This window comes from Somniosus microcephalus, unplaced genomic scaffold (assembly GCF_052327205.1).
Source record: "Somniosus microcephalus isolate GS21.2 unplaced genomic scaffold, FLI_Smic_1.0 unresolved_chr7, whole genome shotgun sequence".
NCBI classification, from domain to species: Eukaryota; Metazoa; Chordata; class Chondrichthyes; order Squaliformes; family Somniosidae; genus Somniosus; species Somniosus microcephalus.
Window position 1 is genome coordinate 30,165,650 of NW_028225185.1, and position 13,776 is coordinate 30,179,425.

General features: G+C 54.0%; 1 protein-coding gene across 1 annotated transcript in view; it reads left to right on the forward strand.

Annotated features, from left to right (window-relative positions):
- The first annotated feature begins 1,330 nt into the window (after positions 1–1,330).
- The window catches only part of LOC147086717 (synaptonemal complex central element protein 1), a 59,126-nt gene continuing 46,680 nt past the window's right edge, over positions 1,331–13,776 (forward strand). The window contains exons 1-4 of the mRNA XM_085978869.1: positions 1,331–1,412; positions 1,960–2,022; positions 6,802–6,861; positions 12,539–12,613. Coding sequence (XP_085834995.1) covers positions 1,400–1,412; positions 1,960–2,022; positions 6,802–6,861; positions 12,539–12,613 — 211 coding nt within the window. The 5' untranslated portion in view covers positions 1,331–1,399. The remainder of the gene's footprint in view (positions 1,413–1,959; positions 2,023–6,801; positions 6,862–12,538; positions 12,614–13,776) is intronic.

A 13,776-nucleotide genomic window follows, 5' to 3' on the forward strand; every position in this document is an offset into this window, starting at 1 on the left:
TCCCTCATTCCCCCTCCCACTTTCCCTCCCTCATTCCCCTTCTACTTTCCCCTCTTTTTCCTCTTTCCCCCTCCCACTTTCCCTCCCTCCCACTTTCCCTCCCTCATTCCCCCTCCCACTTTCCCCTCTTTCCCTCCCTCATTCCCCTTCTACTTCCCCTCTTTTTCCTCTTTCCCTCCCACTCCCACTTTCCCCTCTTTCCCTCCCTCATTCCCCTTCTACTTTCCCCTCTTTTTCCTCTTTCCCTCCCACTCCCACTTTCCCCTTTCCCTCCCTCATTCCCCCTTCTACTTTCCCCCCTCATTCCCCCTTCTACTTTCCCCCCCTCATTCCCCCTTCTACTTTCCCCTTTTTCCTCTTTCCCTCCCTCATTCCCCCTTCTATTCCCCCTTTTTCCTCTTTCCCTCCCTCATTCCCCTTCTACTGTCCCCTCTTTTTCCTCTTTCCCTCCCACTCCCACTTTCCCTCCCTCATTCCCCTTCTACTTTCCCCTCTTTCCCTCCCACTCCCACTTTCCCCTTTCCCTCCCTCATTCCCCCTTCTACTTTTTCCCCTTTTTCCTCTTTCCCTCCCTCATTCCCCCTTCTATTTCCCCCTCTTTTTCCTCTTTCCCTCCCTCATTCCCCCTTCTACTTTCCCCTTTTTCCTCTTTCCCTCCCTCATTCCCCCTTCTATTTCCCCCTTTTTCCTCTTTCCCTCCCTCATTCCCCCTTCTATTTCCCCCTTTTTCCTCTTTCCCTCCCTCATTCCCCCTTCCCCTCTTTCCCTCCCTCATTCCCTTCTACTTTCCCCTCTTTTTCCTCTTTCCCTCCCACTCCCACTTTCCCCTTTCCCTCCCTCATTCCCCCTTCTACTTTCCCCTTTTTCCTCTTTCCCTCCCTCATTCCCCCTTCTATTCCCCCTTTTTCCTCTTTCCCTCCCTCATTCCCCTTCTACTGTCCCCTCTTTTTCCTCTTTCCCTCCCACTCCCACTTTCCCCTCTTTCCCTCCCTCATTCCCCTTCTACTTTCCCCTCTTTCCCTCCCACTCCCTCATTCCCCCTTCTACTTTTTCCCCTTTTTCCTCTTTCCCTCCCTCATTCCCCCTTCTATTTCCCCCTTTTTCCTCTTTCCCTCCCTCATTCCCCCTTCCCCTCTTTCCCTCCCTCATTCCCTTCTACTTTCCCCTCTTTTTCCTCATTCCCCGCCTCCCTCACTGCAAAATGGCGCCGCCGCCCCCCGCTCCCGCGCGCGCTAGCCCCGCCCCCCGCTGGCCCCGCCCCCAGCCTCCTTCCCCGCGCTGCCATTGGCTGCGGCCCGGGCACGTGACCGGCTCCCGCCGCCTCTTTCCCCCCGCGCCGGAGTCAAACTTTTGAGCGGGAACTAAAAACCCGTCACTGAGGCTTGGGAGTGAAGACAAGATGGCGGGAGTGGGTGAGGGGAGAGAGAGAGAGGGGAAAAAACAATGAACCTGAAGCAGTTCATAATCCTGACCAGCTCAGACTCACAAAAAGCCAACTGATTCCTGCCCACCGCACAGAAAGAGGCCATTTGGCCCATCGCGCCCGCACTAGCCCCTTTCCCAATTAGTCCCCGTTTCTGTTCCCATCCCCTCCGCCTCGGGCCTCTGCAGTAAAAACATCCGATTAACAATGCCGGCGGGTTTGACGCTAATCCTTTGGAGAATTGGCATTTAAAAAAAAAATTGAGATGTCGACGGAGGGGGGAGAAAAAACCCCCAATTCCGCCTCTTTTCCTTATTTTGTTTTTCTTTTTAAAAGGACGTAACTATTGCCAATGGGGCTGGTCGCCATTGGCCGTTCGTGTGGTCAACCTAGAGGCAACTGGGCGGCTGGCAGCCCGGGACTGGCCCGGCGCCAACATTACCCGAACCCCGCCAATCGGTGCCCGCCAGCGATGGGAGGGACAGACCCCAGCCCATCGCATTTGTACTAACCCTTACCTTTTTTTTTTAAAACAGGAAATTGGGAAAGCGCCCTGAAGATGGACGACACCCTGAACCTAGTGACCGAAGTGGAGCTAGGTACGAACGTCAAGCCGCAAGAAAGGAGCGTTTGGCTCGTCATCCAACAGCACAGCAACGGAGGAGGCCGTTTGGCCCATCGAGCCGGCGCCGGCTGTTTCGAAGAGCAATCTAGTTAACATAGAAACATAGAAGATAGGAGCAGGAGTCGGCCATTCGGCCCCTTGAGCCTGCTCCGCCATTCAATGAGATCATGGCTGATCATCCAAATTCAATACCCTGTCCCTGCCTTCTCGCCATATCCCTTGATCCCTTTAGCCTTAAGAAATATATCTAACTCCTTCTTGAATATATTTAATGAATTGGCTTCCACTGCCTTCTGTGGTAGAGAATTCCACAGGTTCACCACTCTCTGGGTGAAGAAATTCCTCCTCATCTCAGTCCTAAATGGCTTACCCCTTATCCTTAGACTGTGACCCCTGGTTCTGACTCCCCCGCCATCGGGAACATCCTTCCTGCATCTAGTCTGTCTAGTCCTGTTAGAATTTTATAAGTTTCAATGAGATCCACTCTCATTCTTCTAAACTCCAGCGAGTAGAAGCCCAATCGACCCAATCTCTCCTCATACGTCATACCTGCCATCCCAGGTATCAGTCTGGTGAATCTTCGCTGCACTCCCTCCATGGCAAGAACATCCTTCCTCAGATAAGATGACCAAAACTGCACACAATACTCAAGGTGTGGTCTCACCAAGGCCCTGTACAACTGCAGCAAGACATCCTTGTTCCTGTACTCAAATCCTCTCGCTATGAAGGCCAACATAGCATTTGCCTTCTTAACCGCCTGCTGCACCTGCATGCTTACCTTCAGCGACTGGTGCACAAGGACACCCAGGTCTCGTTGCACTTCCCCTTCTCCCAATCTATTGCCGTTCAGATAATAATCTGCCTTCCTGTTTTTGCCACCAAAGTGGATAACCTCGCATTTATCCACATTATACTGCATCTGCCATACATCTGCCCAATCACCCAACTTGTCCAAATCATACTGGAGTTTATCTGCATCCTCCGCACAGCACACAGTTGGTCCCAGTCCCCCGCTCTTTCCCCATATCCCTGCAACTTTTTCTCCTTCAAGTATTTCTCCAATTCCCTTCTGAAGGCTACTATTGAATCATAAGAACATAAGAAATAGGAGCAGGAGTAGGTCACCATCTGTATCCACCACCCTATTTTTCCTCAAGTCGCCTCTGGTTCTTTTGCCAATCGCCTTAAATCTGTGTCCTTTTGTTTTTCTTTTAAGATAGGAGCAGGAGTAGGCCATTCGGCCCCTCGAGCCTGTTCCGCCATTTAATGAGATCATGGCTGATCATCCAAATTCAGTCCCCTGTCCCTGCCTTCTCCCCATATCCCTTGATCCCTTTAGCCTTAAGAAATATATCTAACTCCTTCTTGAATATATTTAATGAATTGGCCTCTACTGTCTTCTGTGGTAGAGAATTCCACAGGTTCACCACTCTCCGGGTGAAGAAATTCCTCCTCATCTCTGTCCTAAATGGCTTACCCCTTATCCTTAGACTGTGACCCCTGGTTCTGGACTCCCCCCGCCTCTGGTTATCGATCCTTCAGCCACTGCAAACAGTTTCTCTTCATTCACTCGATCTAAACCCTTCATCATTTTAAACACCTCCATCAAATCGCCTCTTAGCCTTCTCTGCTCCCAGCTTATTTTTGCAGTATCCTAACCCTCCCATTCTGGCACTCATCTGGAATTTTAACAGCCCTAATCTCTGCCTCTGACTGCCTTGCACAGCAGATTATTCCGGAGTTCTTCCTAAATTTACTTTTCATTCGCTTGAATTGTTGTCTTCTGATCCCACTAGCCAGATATAAGTAGAATCATAGAGTGATACAGCACAGGAGGCCATTCAGTCCTCAGTACCGCCCCTCCGACAGTGCGGCGCTCCCTCAGTACCGCCCCTCCGACAGTGCGGCGCTCCCTCAGTACCGCCCCTCCGACAGTGCGGCGCTCCCTCAGTACCGCCCCTCCGACGGTGCGGCTCTCCCTCAGTACCGCCCCTCCGACAGTGCAGCGCTCACTCAGTACTGACCCTCCGACAGTGCGGCACTCCCTCAGTACCGCCCCTCCGACAGTGCGGCGCTCCTTCGGTACCGCCCCTCCGACAGTGCGGCGCTCCCTCAGTACCGCCCCTCCGACAGTGCGGCGCTCCCTCAGTACCGCCCCTCCGACAGTGCGGCGCTCCCTCAGTACCGCCCCTCCGACAGTGCGGCGCTCCCTCAGTACTGCCCCTCCGACAGTGCGGCGCTCCCTCAGTACCGACCCTCCGACAGTGCGGCGCTCCCTCAGTACCGCCCCTCCGACAGTGCGGCGCTCCCTCAGTACCGCCCCTCCGACAGTGCGGCGCTCCCTCAGTACCGACCCTCCGACAGTGCGGCGCTCCCTCAGTACCGCCCCTCCGACAGTGCGGCGCTCCCTCAGTACCGCCCCTCCGACAGTGCGGCGCTCCCTCAGTACTGCCCCTCCGACAGTGCGGGGCTCCCTCAGTACCCGCCCCTCCGACAGTGCAGCGCTCCCTCAGTACCGCCCCTCCGACAGTGCGGCGCTCCCTCAGTACCGCCCCTCCGACAGTGCGGGGCTCCCTCAGTACTGCCCCTCCGACAGTGCGGCGCTCCCTCAGTACCGCCCCTCCGACAGTGCGGCGCTCCCTCAGTACAGCCCCTCCGACAGTGCGGCGCTCCCTCAGTACCGCCCCTCCGACAGTGCGGCGCTCCCTCAGTACCGCCCCTCCGACAGTGCGGCGCTCCCTCAGTACCGCCCCTCCGACAGTGCGGCGCTCCCTCAGTACCGCCCCTCCGACAGTGCGGCGCTCCCTCAGTACTGCCCCTCCGACAGTGCGGCGCTCCCTCAGTACCGCCCCTCCGACAGTGCGGCGCTCCCTCAGTACTGCACTGGGAGTGTTGGCCTGGATTATGTGCCCAAGTCTCTTTAATGAGTCACTGAGAGTCAGGAGAAAGATTAATTACATAGAAACGTTTATGCTCCACCCAAACCTCCTCCCACACCTCTTCACCTCACCGTATCAGCAAATCTTTCCATTCCTTTCTCCCTCATGAGTTTTTCTCGATTTCTCTTGAATGTATCTGTGCTATTCGCCTCAGCCACTCCCTGTGGTAGCATGTTCCACATTCTCACCACTCTCTGGGTAAAGAAGTTTCTCCCGAGTTCCCTATGGGATAATTCAGTGGAATATACATCCCCGTTAAATTTAAGAGTCTTGTGCAGTATAGTACTGAGGGAGCGCCGCACTGTCAGAGGGGCGGTACTGAGGGAGCGCCGCACTGTCGGAGGGGCGGTACTGAGGGAGCGCCGCACTGTCGGAGGGGCGGTACTGAGGGAGCGCCGCACTGTCGGAGGGGCGGTACTGAGGGAGCGCCGCACTGTCGGAGGGGCGGTACTGAGGGAGCGCCGCACTGTCGGAGGGGCGGTACTGAGGGAGCGCCGCACTGTCGGAGGGGCGGTACTGAGGGAGCGCCGCACTGTCGGAGGGGCGGTACTGAGGGAGCGCCGCACTGTCGGAGGGGCGGTACTGAGGGAGCGCCGCACTGTCGGAGGGGCGGTACTGAGGGAGCGCCGCACTGTCCGAGGGGCAGTACTGAGGGAGCGCCGCACTGTCGGAGGGGCGGTACTGAGGGAGCGCCGCACTGTCGGAGGGGCGGTACTGAGGGAGCGCCGCACTGTCGGAGGGGCGGTACTGAGGGAGCGCCGCACTGTCGGAGGGGCGGTACTGAGGGAGCACCGCACTGTCGGAGGGGCGGTACTGAGGGAGCGCCGCACTGTCGGAGGGGCGGTACTGAGGGAGCGCCGCACTGTCGGGGGGCAGTACTGAGGGAGCGCCGCACTGTCGGAGGGGCGGTACCGAGGGAGTGCCGCACTGTCGGAGGGGCGGTACTGAGGGAGCGCCGCACTGTCGGAGGGGCAGTACCGAGGGAGCGCCGCACTCTCGGAGGGGCGGTACCGAGGGAGTGCCGCACTGTCGGAGGGGCGGTACTGAGGGAGCGCCCCACCGTCGGAGGGGCGGTACTGAGGGAGCGCTGCACTGTCGGAGGGGCGGTACTGAGGGAGCGCCGCACTGTCGGAGGGGCGGTACTGAGGGAGCGCCGCACTGTCGGAGGGGCGGTACTGAGGGAGCGCCGCACTGTCAGAGGGGCTGTCTTTCAGATGAGACATTAAACCGAGGCCCTGTCTGCCCTCTCGGGTGGATGTAAAAGATCCCACGGCCACTATTGGAAGAAGAGCAGGGGGAGTTCTCCGCGGTGTCCTGGGGCCAATATTTATCCCTCAACCAACATCACTAAAAACAGATGATCCGGTCATTATCACATTGCTGTTTGTGGGAGCTTGCTGTGCGCAAATTGGCTGCCGCGTTTCCTACATTACAACAGTGACCACATTTCAAAAAAAGTCCTTAATTGGCTGTGAAGCGCTTTGGGACGTCCTGAGGTGGGGAAAGGCGCTGGAGAGATGCGAGTCTGTCTTTTCTGTTTTCTGTATGAGCTGGAGCTTTTACAGAGCTGGTGGGGTGGTGGGTGCCAGGGGTGTGGGGGAGGGGAAGCAGAAAGTTAACCTGTCTCGCAGCAAATACTAATATTTGCGACAAATAAAATGTTGCAGGGTTTCGGTAAAGACGAATCACGACAGGTCGTTTCGTCGCGTTTGCCGCCCCGTGGCTGCATAGGATTTGCATGCGAGCGAGTCCGCTCGTTATAATGCGTGCGGGATTCTGTTTCTGATTAACAGCAAACAAATTTTGTGTTCCAGGGAAGAAAGCGGAACCCCAGATTGAAGATATCGTGAAAAAAATCAAGACCTTAATTGAAGGTAATAGAATGCTGAGAAATAAAGTCCCATGCAAATCCCATTACACCACTGCCAGCAGGCAAACCTTGGCCCCGATTGGGCAGCAGCATGGCAGATGCAGTATAACGTGGATAAATGCGAGGTTATCCACTTTGGAGTCAAAAACAAGAAGGCAGATTATTATCTGAACGGCAATAGATTGGGAGGAGGGGAAGTGCAACGAGACCTGGGTGTCCTTGTGCACCAGTCGCTGAAGGTAAGCATGCAGGTGCAGCAGGCGGTTAAGAAGGCAAATGGTATGTTGGCCTTCGTAGCGAGAGGATTCGAGTACAGGAGCAAGGATGTCTTGCTACAGTTGTGCAGGGCCTTGGTGAGACCGCACCTTGAGTATTGTGTGCAGTTTTGGTCGCCTTATCTGAGGAAGGATGTTCTTGCCATGGAGGGAGTGCAGCGAAGATTCACCAGACTGATACCTGGGATGGCAGGAATGACGTATGAGGAGAGATTGGGTCGATTGGGCTTATACTCGCTGGAGTTTAGAAGAATGAGAGGGGATCTCATTGAAACTTATAAAATTCTAACAGGACTAGACAGACTAGATGCAGGAAGGATGTTCCCGATGGCGGGGGAGTCCAGATCCAGTGGTCACAGTCTAAGGATAAGGGGTAAGCCATTTAGGACTGAGATGAGGAGGGATTTCTTCACCCAGAGAGTGGTGAACCTGTGGAATTCTCTACCACAGAAGGCAGTTGAGGCCAATTCATTAAATATATTCAAGAAGGAGTTGGATATATTTCTTAAGGCTAAAGGGATCAAGGGATATGGGGAGAAGGCAGGGACAGGGTACTGAATTTGGATGATCAGCCATGATCACATTGAATGGCGGAGCAGGCTCAAGGGGCCGAATGGCCGACTCCTGCTCCTATCGTCTATGTTTCTATGTTACTGGGGCGGGCTTTGTGAGCAGGGCCGGGGCAGGAGGTGGGGGGAGAGGAGTTTCAGAAGTCCAGGTTTCCCCGCTCGCCTGTGCAGTTTGAACACCTCAACGTGCCTGATTGACCGGCCAGGCTCTCTGTCGCTCGGGAAACGCTCTGGCGGAGGCCCCAGGAGCCGGTAGGAAACCTTCTGCTGCGTCCGTGGGAGCATGCTTGCGGGGGGAGGATCCAATCTCCGATCCCGGGGGTGGGGGGTCCGATCGTGGGCAGGGAAACAGGTAAGCTTGATGGGTTGGAAGGAAGCACTCCTGCTCCTCCTCGCCCACTACCAGCGCCGTGAAGACACTCAGCTTTTCCACGCAGCAGTCCTCGCCTCCCTTTAGCTTCCGGGTTTCCCAAGGCCCGGGTTAACGGGGAGGAGGAGGCTCCATGAATATCCCCATCCTCAATGATGGTGGAGCCCAGCACGTGAGTGCAAAAGACAAGGCTGAAGCATTTGCAACCATCTTCAGCCAGAAGTACCGAGTGGATGATCCATATCGGCCTCCTCCTGAGGTCCCCATCCTCGCAGCAGCCAGTCTTCAGCCAATTCGATTCACTCCACGTGATATCAAGAAATGGCTGAGCGCACTGGATACAGCAAAGGCTCTGGGCTCCGACAGCATCCCGGCTATTGTGCTGAAGACTTGTGCTCCAGAACTAGCCGCGCCTCTAGCCAAGCTGTTCCAGTACAGCTACAACACTGGCATCTATCCGACAATGTGGAAAACTGCCCAGATATGTCCTGTCCACAAAAAGCAGGACAAATCCAATCCGGCCAATTACCGCCCCATCAGTCTATTCTCAATCATCAGCAAAGTGATGGAAGGTGTCGTCGACAGTGCTATCAATTGGCACTTACTCACGAATAACCTGCTCACCGATGCCCAGTTTGGGTTCTGCCAGGACCACTCGGCTCCCGACCTCATTACAGCCTTGGTCCAAACATGGACAAAGGAGCTGAATTCCAGAGGTGAGGTGACAGTGACTGCCCTTGACATCAAGGCAGCATTTGACCGAGTGTGGCATCAAGGAGCCCTAGTAAAACTGAAGTCAGTGGGAATCGGGGGGGAAAACTCTCCACTGGCTGGAGTCATACCTAGCACAAAGGAAGATGGTTGTGGTGGTTGAAGGTCAATCATCACAGCCCCAGGACATCGTTGCAGGAGTTCCTCAGGGCAGTGTCCTAGGCCCAACCATCTTCAGCTGCTTCATCAATGACCTTCCCTCCATTATAAGGTCAAAAATGGGGATGTTTGCTGATGACTGCACAGTGTTCAGCGCCATTCACAACTCCTCAGATAATGAAGCAGTCCATGCCCGCATGCAACAAGACCTGGACAACATTCAGGCTTGGGCTGATAAGTGGCAGGTAACATTCGTGCCACAGAAGTGCCAGGCAATGACTATCTCCAACAAGCGAGAGTCTAACCACCGCCCCTTGACATTCAACGGCATTACCATCGCCGAATCCCCCACCGTCAACATCCTGGGGGGGTCACCATTGACCAGAAACTTAACTGGACCAGCCACATAAATACTGTGGCAACAAGAGCAGGTCAGAGGCTGGGAATTCTGCAGCGAGTGTCTCACCTCCTGACTCCCCAAAGCCTTTCCACCATCTGCAAGGCACAAGTCAGGAGTGTGATGGAATACTCTCCACTTGCCTGGATGAGTGCAGCTCCAACAACACTCAAGAAGCTCGACACCATCCAGGACAAAGCAGCCCGCTTGATCGGCACCCCGTCCACCACCTTAAACATTCACTCCCTCCACCACCGGCGCACCGTGGCTGCAGTGTGGACCATCTACAAGATGCACTGCAGCAACTCGCCAAGGCTTCTTCGGCAGCACCTCCCAAACCCGCCACCTCTTCCACCTAGAAGGACAAGGGCAGCAGGCGCACGGGAACACCGCCACCTCCAAGTTCCCCTCCAAGTCACACACACCATCCTGACTTGGAAATATATCGGCCGTTCCTTCATCGTCGCTGGGTCAAAATCCTGGAACTCCCTCCCTAACAGCGCTGTGGGAGCACCTTCACCACACGGACTGCAGCGGTTCAAGAAGGCGGCTCACCACCACCTTCTCGAGGGGTGACTAGGGATGGGCAATAAATGCTGGCCTTCCCAGCGACGCCCACATCCCGTGAACGAATAAAAAAAAACCTGGCAGATAGGTTAAATCTGAGGCACGCAGCCTCATTTTAATTGACCAACCCGCCTTCTGGGATCAGGTTGCCCGCCCGTTGGGGTCGGGATTGAGATTTTTAAAATTTTCACATCTCACCCGACCCAAACCCACCCGTTTTTGAGGGTTAAAATCCACCCCTCCCCACCGCCTTGTGTCAGCGGTGCAGAATCACACTTTGTGGGGCCCATCACGTTAAGAGATGGTGATTGCAAAAACCACGACGATTGTGTGTTACATCGGCAACAGTCCAGGGGAAGTGGGTCTGGATAAAAGTGGAGGAAAAGGAAAGTTCTCCCCGAATGAGGCAAAGCAGGAGCTCGCTCAGTTCCCCCCACACACACACACACATCCAGCAGGAACCAAAGAAAGAAATCCAGCGTACTATCTCACAGAAAGGCAGGGAGTGTCAAACGTTGCCGCTGGCCAGCCCAGCCCCTAGGCAAGCGAACTGTGATGAAGGCCCAGTTAAAGGGAAGAAAAAAGGTATAATTAATCATTAAAGTATGGGTTAGACACTGGAACATCGGAACAGGAGTCGGCCATTTAGCCCCTCGAGCCTGTTCCGTCATTCAATGAGAACATGGGTGATCTGTGACCTAACTCCATCTCCCCGCCTTTGCCCCGTATCCCTCAATACCTTTGATTAACAAAAATCTACCAATCTCAGATTTAAAATTAACAATTGACCCCCGGCATCAATTGCTGTTTGCGGAAGAGAGTTCCAAACTTCTACCTCCCTGTGTGTGTAGAAGTGTTTCCTAACTTCACTCCTGAAAGGTCTGGCTCTAATTTTTAGGAAGTTATGATGAACCTTTATAAAGCACTGGTTTGGCCAGAACTGGAGTATTGTGTCCATTTCTGGACACCGCACTTTAGGAAGGATGTGAAGGCCTTAGAGAGGGTGCAGAAAAGATTTACAAGAATGGTTCCAGGGATGAGGGACTTCAGTGATGTGGAGAGACTGGAGAAGCTGGGATTGTTCTCCTTAGAGCAGAGAAGGTTAAGGGGAGATTGACCAGAATGGTACCAGGGATGAGGGACTTCAGTGATGTGGAGAGACTGGAGAAGCTGGGGTTGTTCTCCTTAGAGCAGAGAAGGTTAAGGGGAGATTGACCAGAATGGTACCAGGGATGAGGGACTTCAGTGATGTGGAGAGACTGGAGAAGCTGGGACTGTCCTCCTTAGAGCAGAGAAGGTTAAGGGGAGATTGACCAGAATGGTACCGGGGATGAGGGACTTCAGTGATGTGGAGAGACTGGAGAAGCTGGGGTTGTTCTCCTTAGAGCAGAGAAGGTTAAGGGGAGATTGACCAGAATGGTACCAGGGATGAGGGACTTCAGTGATGTGGAGAGACTGGAGAAGCTGGGGTTGTTCTCCTTAGAGCAGAGAAGGTTAAGGGGAGATTGACCAGAATGGTACCAGGGATGAGGGACTTCAGTGATGTGGAGAGACTGGAGAAGCTGGGGTTGTTCTCCTTACAGCAGAGAAGGTTGAGAGGAGATTTAATAGAGGTGTTCAAAATCATGAGGGGTCTAGACAGAGTACTTCGAGAGAAACTGTTCCCATTGGCGGAAGGGTCGAGAACCAGAGGACACAGATTTAAGGTGATTGGCAGATGAACCAAAGGCAACAAGAGGAAAAACTTTTTTACGCAGCGAGTGGTTAGGATCTGGAATGCACTGCCTGATAGGGTGATGGAGGCAGACTCAATCGTGGCTTTCAAAATGGATAAATACCTGAAGGAAAAAAATTGCAGGGCTACAGGGAAAGGGCGGGGGAGTGGGACTAGCACCTTCTCAACGGCAATTAGGAATAGGTAATAAATGCTGGCCTTGCCAGCGATGCCCACATCCGTTAAACAAATTTTTTTAAAGTACTGAGGGAGCGCCGCACTGTCGGAGGGGCGGTACTGAGGGAGCGCCGCACTGTCGGAGGGGCGGTACTGAGGGAGCGCCGCACTGTCGGAGGGGCAGTACTGAGGGAGAGCCGCACTGTCGGAGGGGCAGTACTGAGGGAGCGCCGCACTGTCGGAGGGGCAGTATTGAGGGAGCTCCGCACTGTCGGAGGGGCGGTACTGAGGGAGCGCCGCACTGTCGGAGGGGCGGTACTGAGGGAGCGCCGCACTGTCGGAGGGGCGGTACTGAGGGAGCGCCGCACTGTCAGAGGTGCCGTTATTCGGATGAGACGTTAAACCGAGGCCCTGTCTGCCCTCTCGGGTGGATGTAAAAGATCCCACGGCCACTATTGGAAGAAGAGCAGGGGGGAGTTCTCCCCGGTGTCCTGGGGCCAATATTTATCCCTCAACCAACATCACTAAAAACAGATGATCTGGTCATTTATCACATTGCTGTTTGTGGGAGCTTGCTGTGCGCAAGTTGGCTGCCGTGTTTCCCACATTACAACAGTGACCACACTTCAAAAAAAGTCCTTCATTGGCTGTGAAGCGCTTTGGGACGTCCTGAGGTGGTGAAAGGCGGCGGAGAAACGCGAGTCTGTCTTTCCTTTCACTGTCATGTGTCGATGTATTTCAGAAAAAAGGGTGAACGATAGCGAACTGAAGAGGTTGCAGGCACAGCGAGGAGCAATGGAAAAAGAACTCGATGAGCGTACGTATGTATTTCCCCTTGATGAGATCCTCGCCGATTTGCAGTGCGTTAGTAACCTGCTTCTAAACACGGCTTAACATTTCAACCTCTCCATTGCCAGTAATATTCGGTAAGGCCGTAAAAAATGTCAAGTATTCAACTGCAACAAGTTTCACGAGAACGTGCAGTGTGAATGGGCGAATTGTTAATCCTTCACTGGCAACTATCTCACTCGAGTCACAGCCATGTTGTCGGCTGTCGGGCTCGCTGCTACCAAAATGGACAAAATATGGTAAAACCGCACTCATGAAAGATAGGAATTTCTGGGAAATGCAACCACATGGCAGTAATCTAATGTCGGGTGAGTCAGGTGATAGTTATAACCCCTCGAGCTTAGCCTTTGTGGTTTAGATCATTATCTCGTAGCCTGTCGCTCCCAGGTGTTCAATATTCTCCACACGTTTTGTGCCTGATTAGTTTGGTGCTACTTTCTCCCAATTTTCCCCAAAATAATCATGCTGCCCTTCAATGTAGAGAGTAGGACACCATGGGAACGCCACTGTAATGATCAGTAACATGTCATTCTAGAATGGTACACTAGGTGGAGCTGTATGTTTAGTCGTGGGCAGTCGTCAAGATGGATGCCTGTACACTCGTCCACATGGCTGAATAAATGACTAGCTCAAGCTAGCTGTTCATAATGAAAACGTCTATTTATTTATGAACATAACAGCCACTACCTCCAGGTTCCCCTCCAAGTCACACACACCATCCTGACTTGGAAATATCTCGGCCGTTCCTTCATCGTCGCTGGGTCAAAATCCAGGAACTCCCTCTCTAACAGCGCTGTGGGAGCACCTTCACCACACGGGACTGCAGCGGTTCAAGAAGGCGGCTCACCACCACCTTCTCAAGGGGCGATCAGGGATGGGCGATAAATACCGGCCTTGGCCAGCCGACGCCCACATGCCGTGTAAGAATATAAAAAAAAACAACTGGTGGTCCTTTACGCCCCCGCCGCCCAAGCCTGGTGATATTCTCCCTAACCTGTGAGAGGACTGATTGGGAATACCAGTCAGTCACGACAGAAGCCCAGTTCCCTTTGGGCGGCCATTGTCCCAAGCATCCATTTTTTTTCTCGTATTCTCCCCTCGGTTCCCGACTCTTGCTGGGCCGTCCATGGT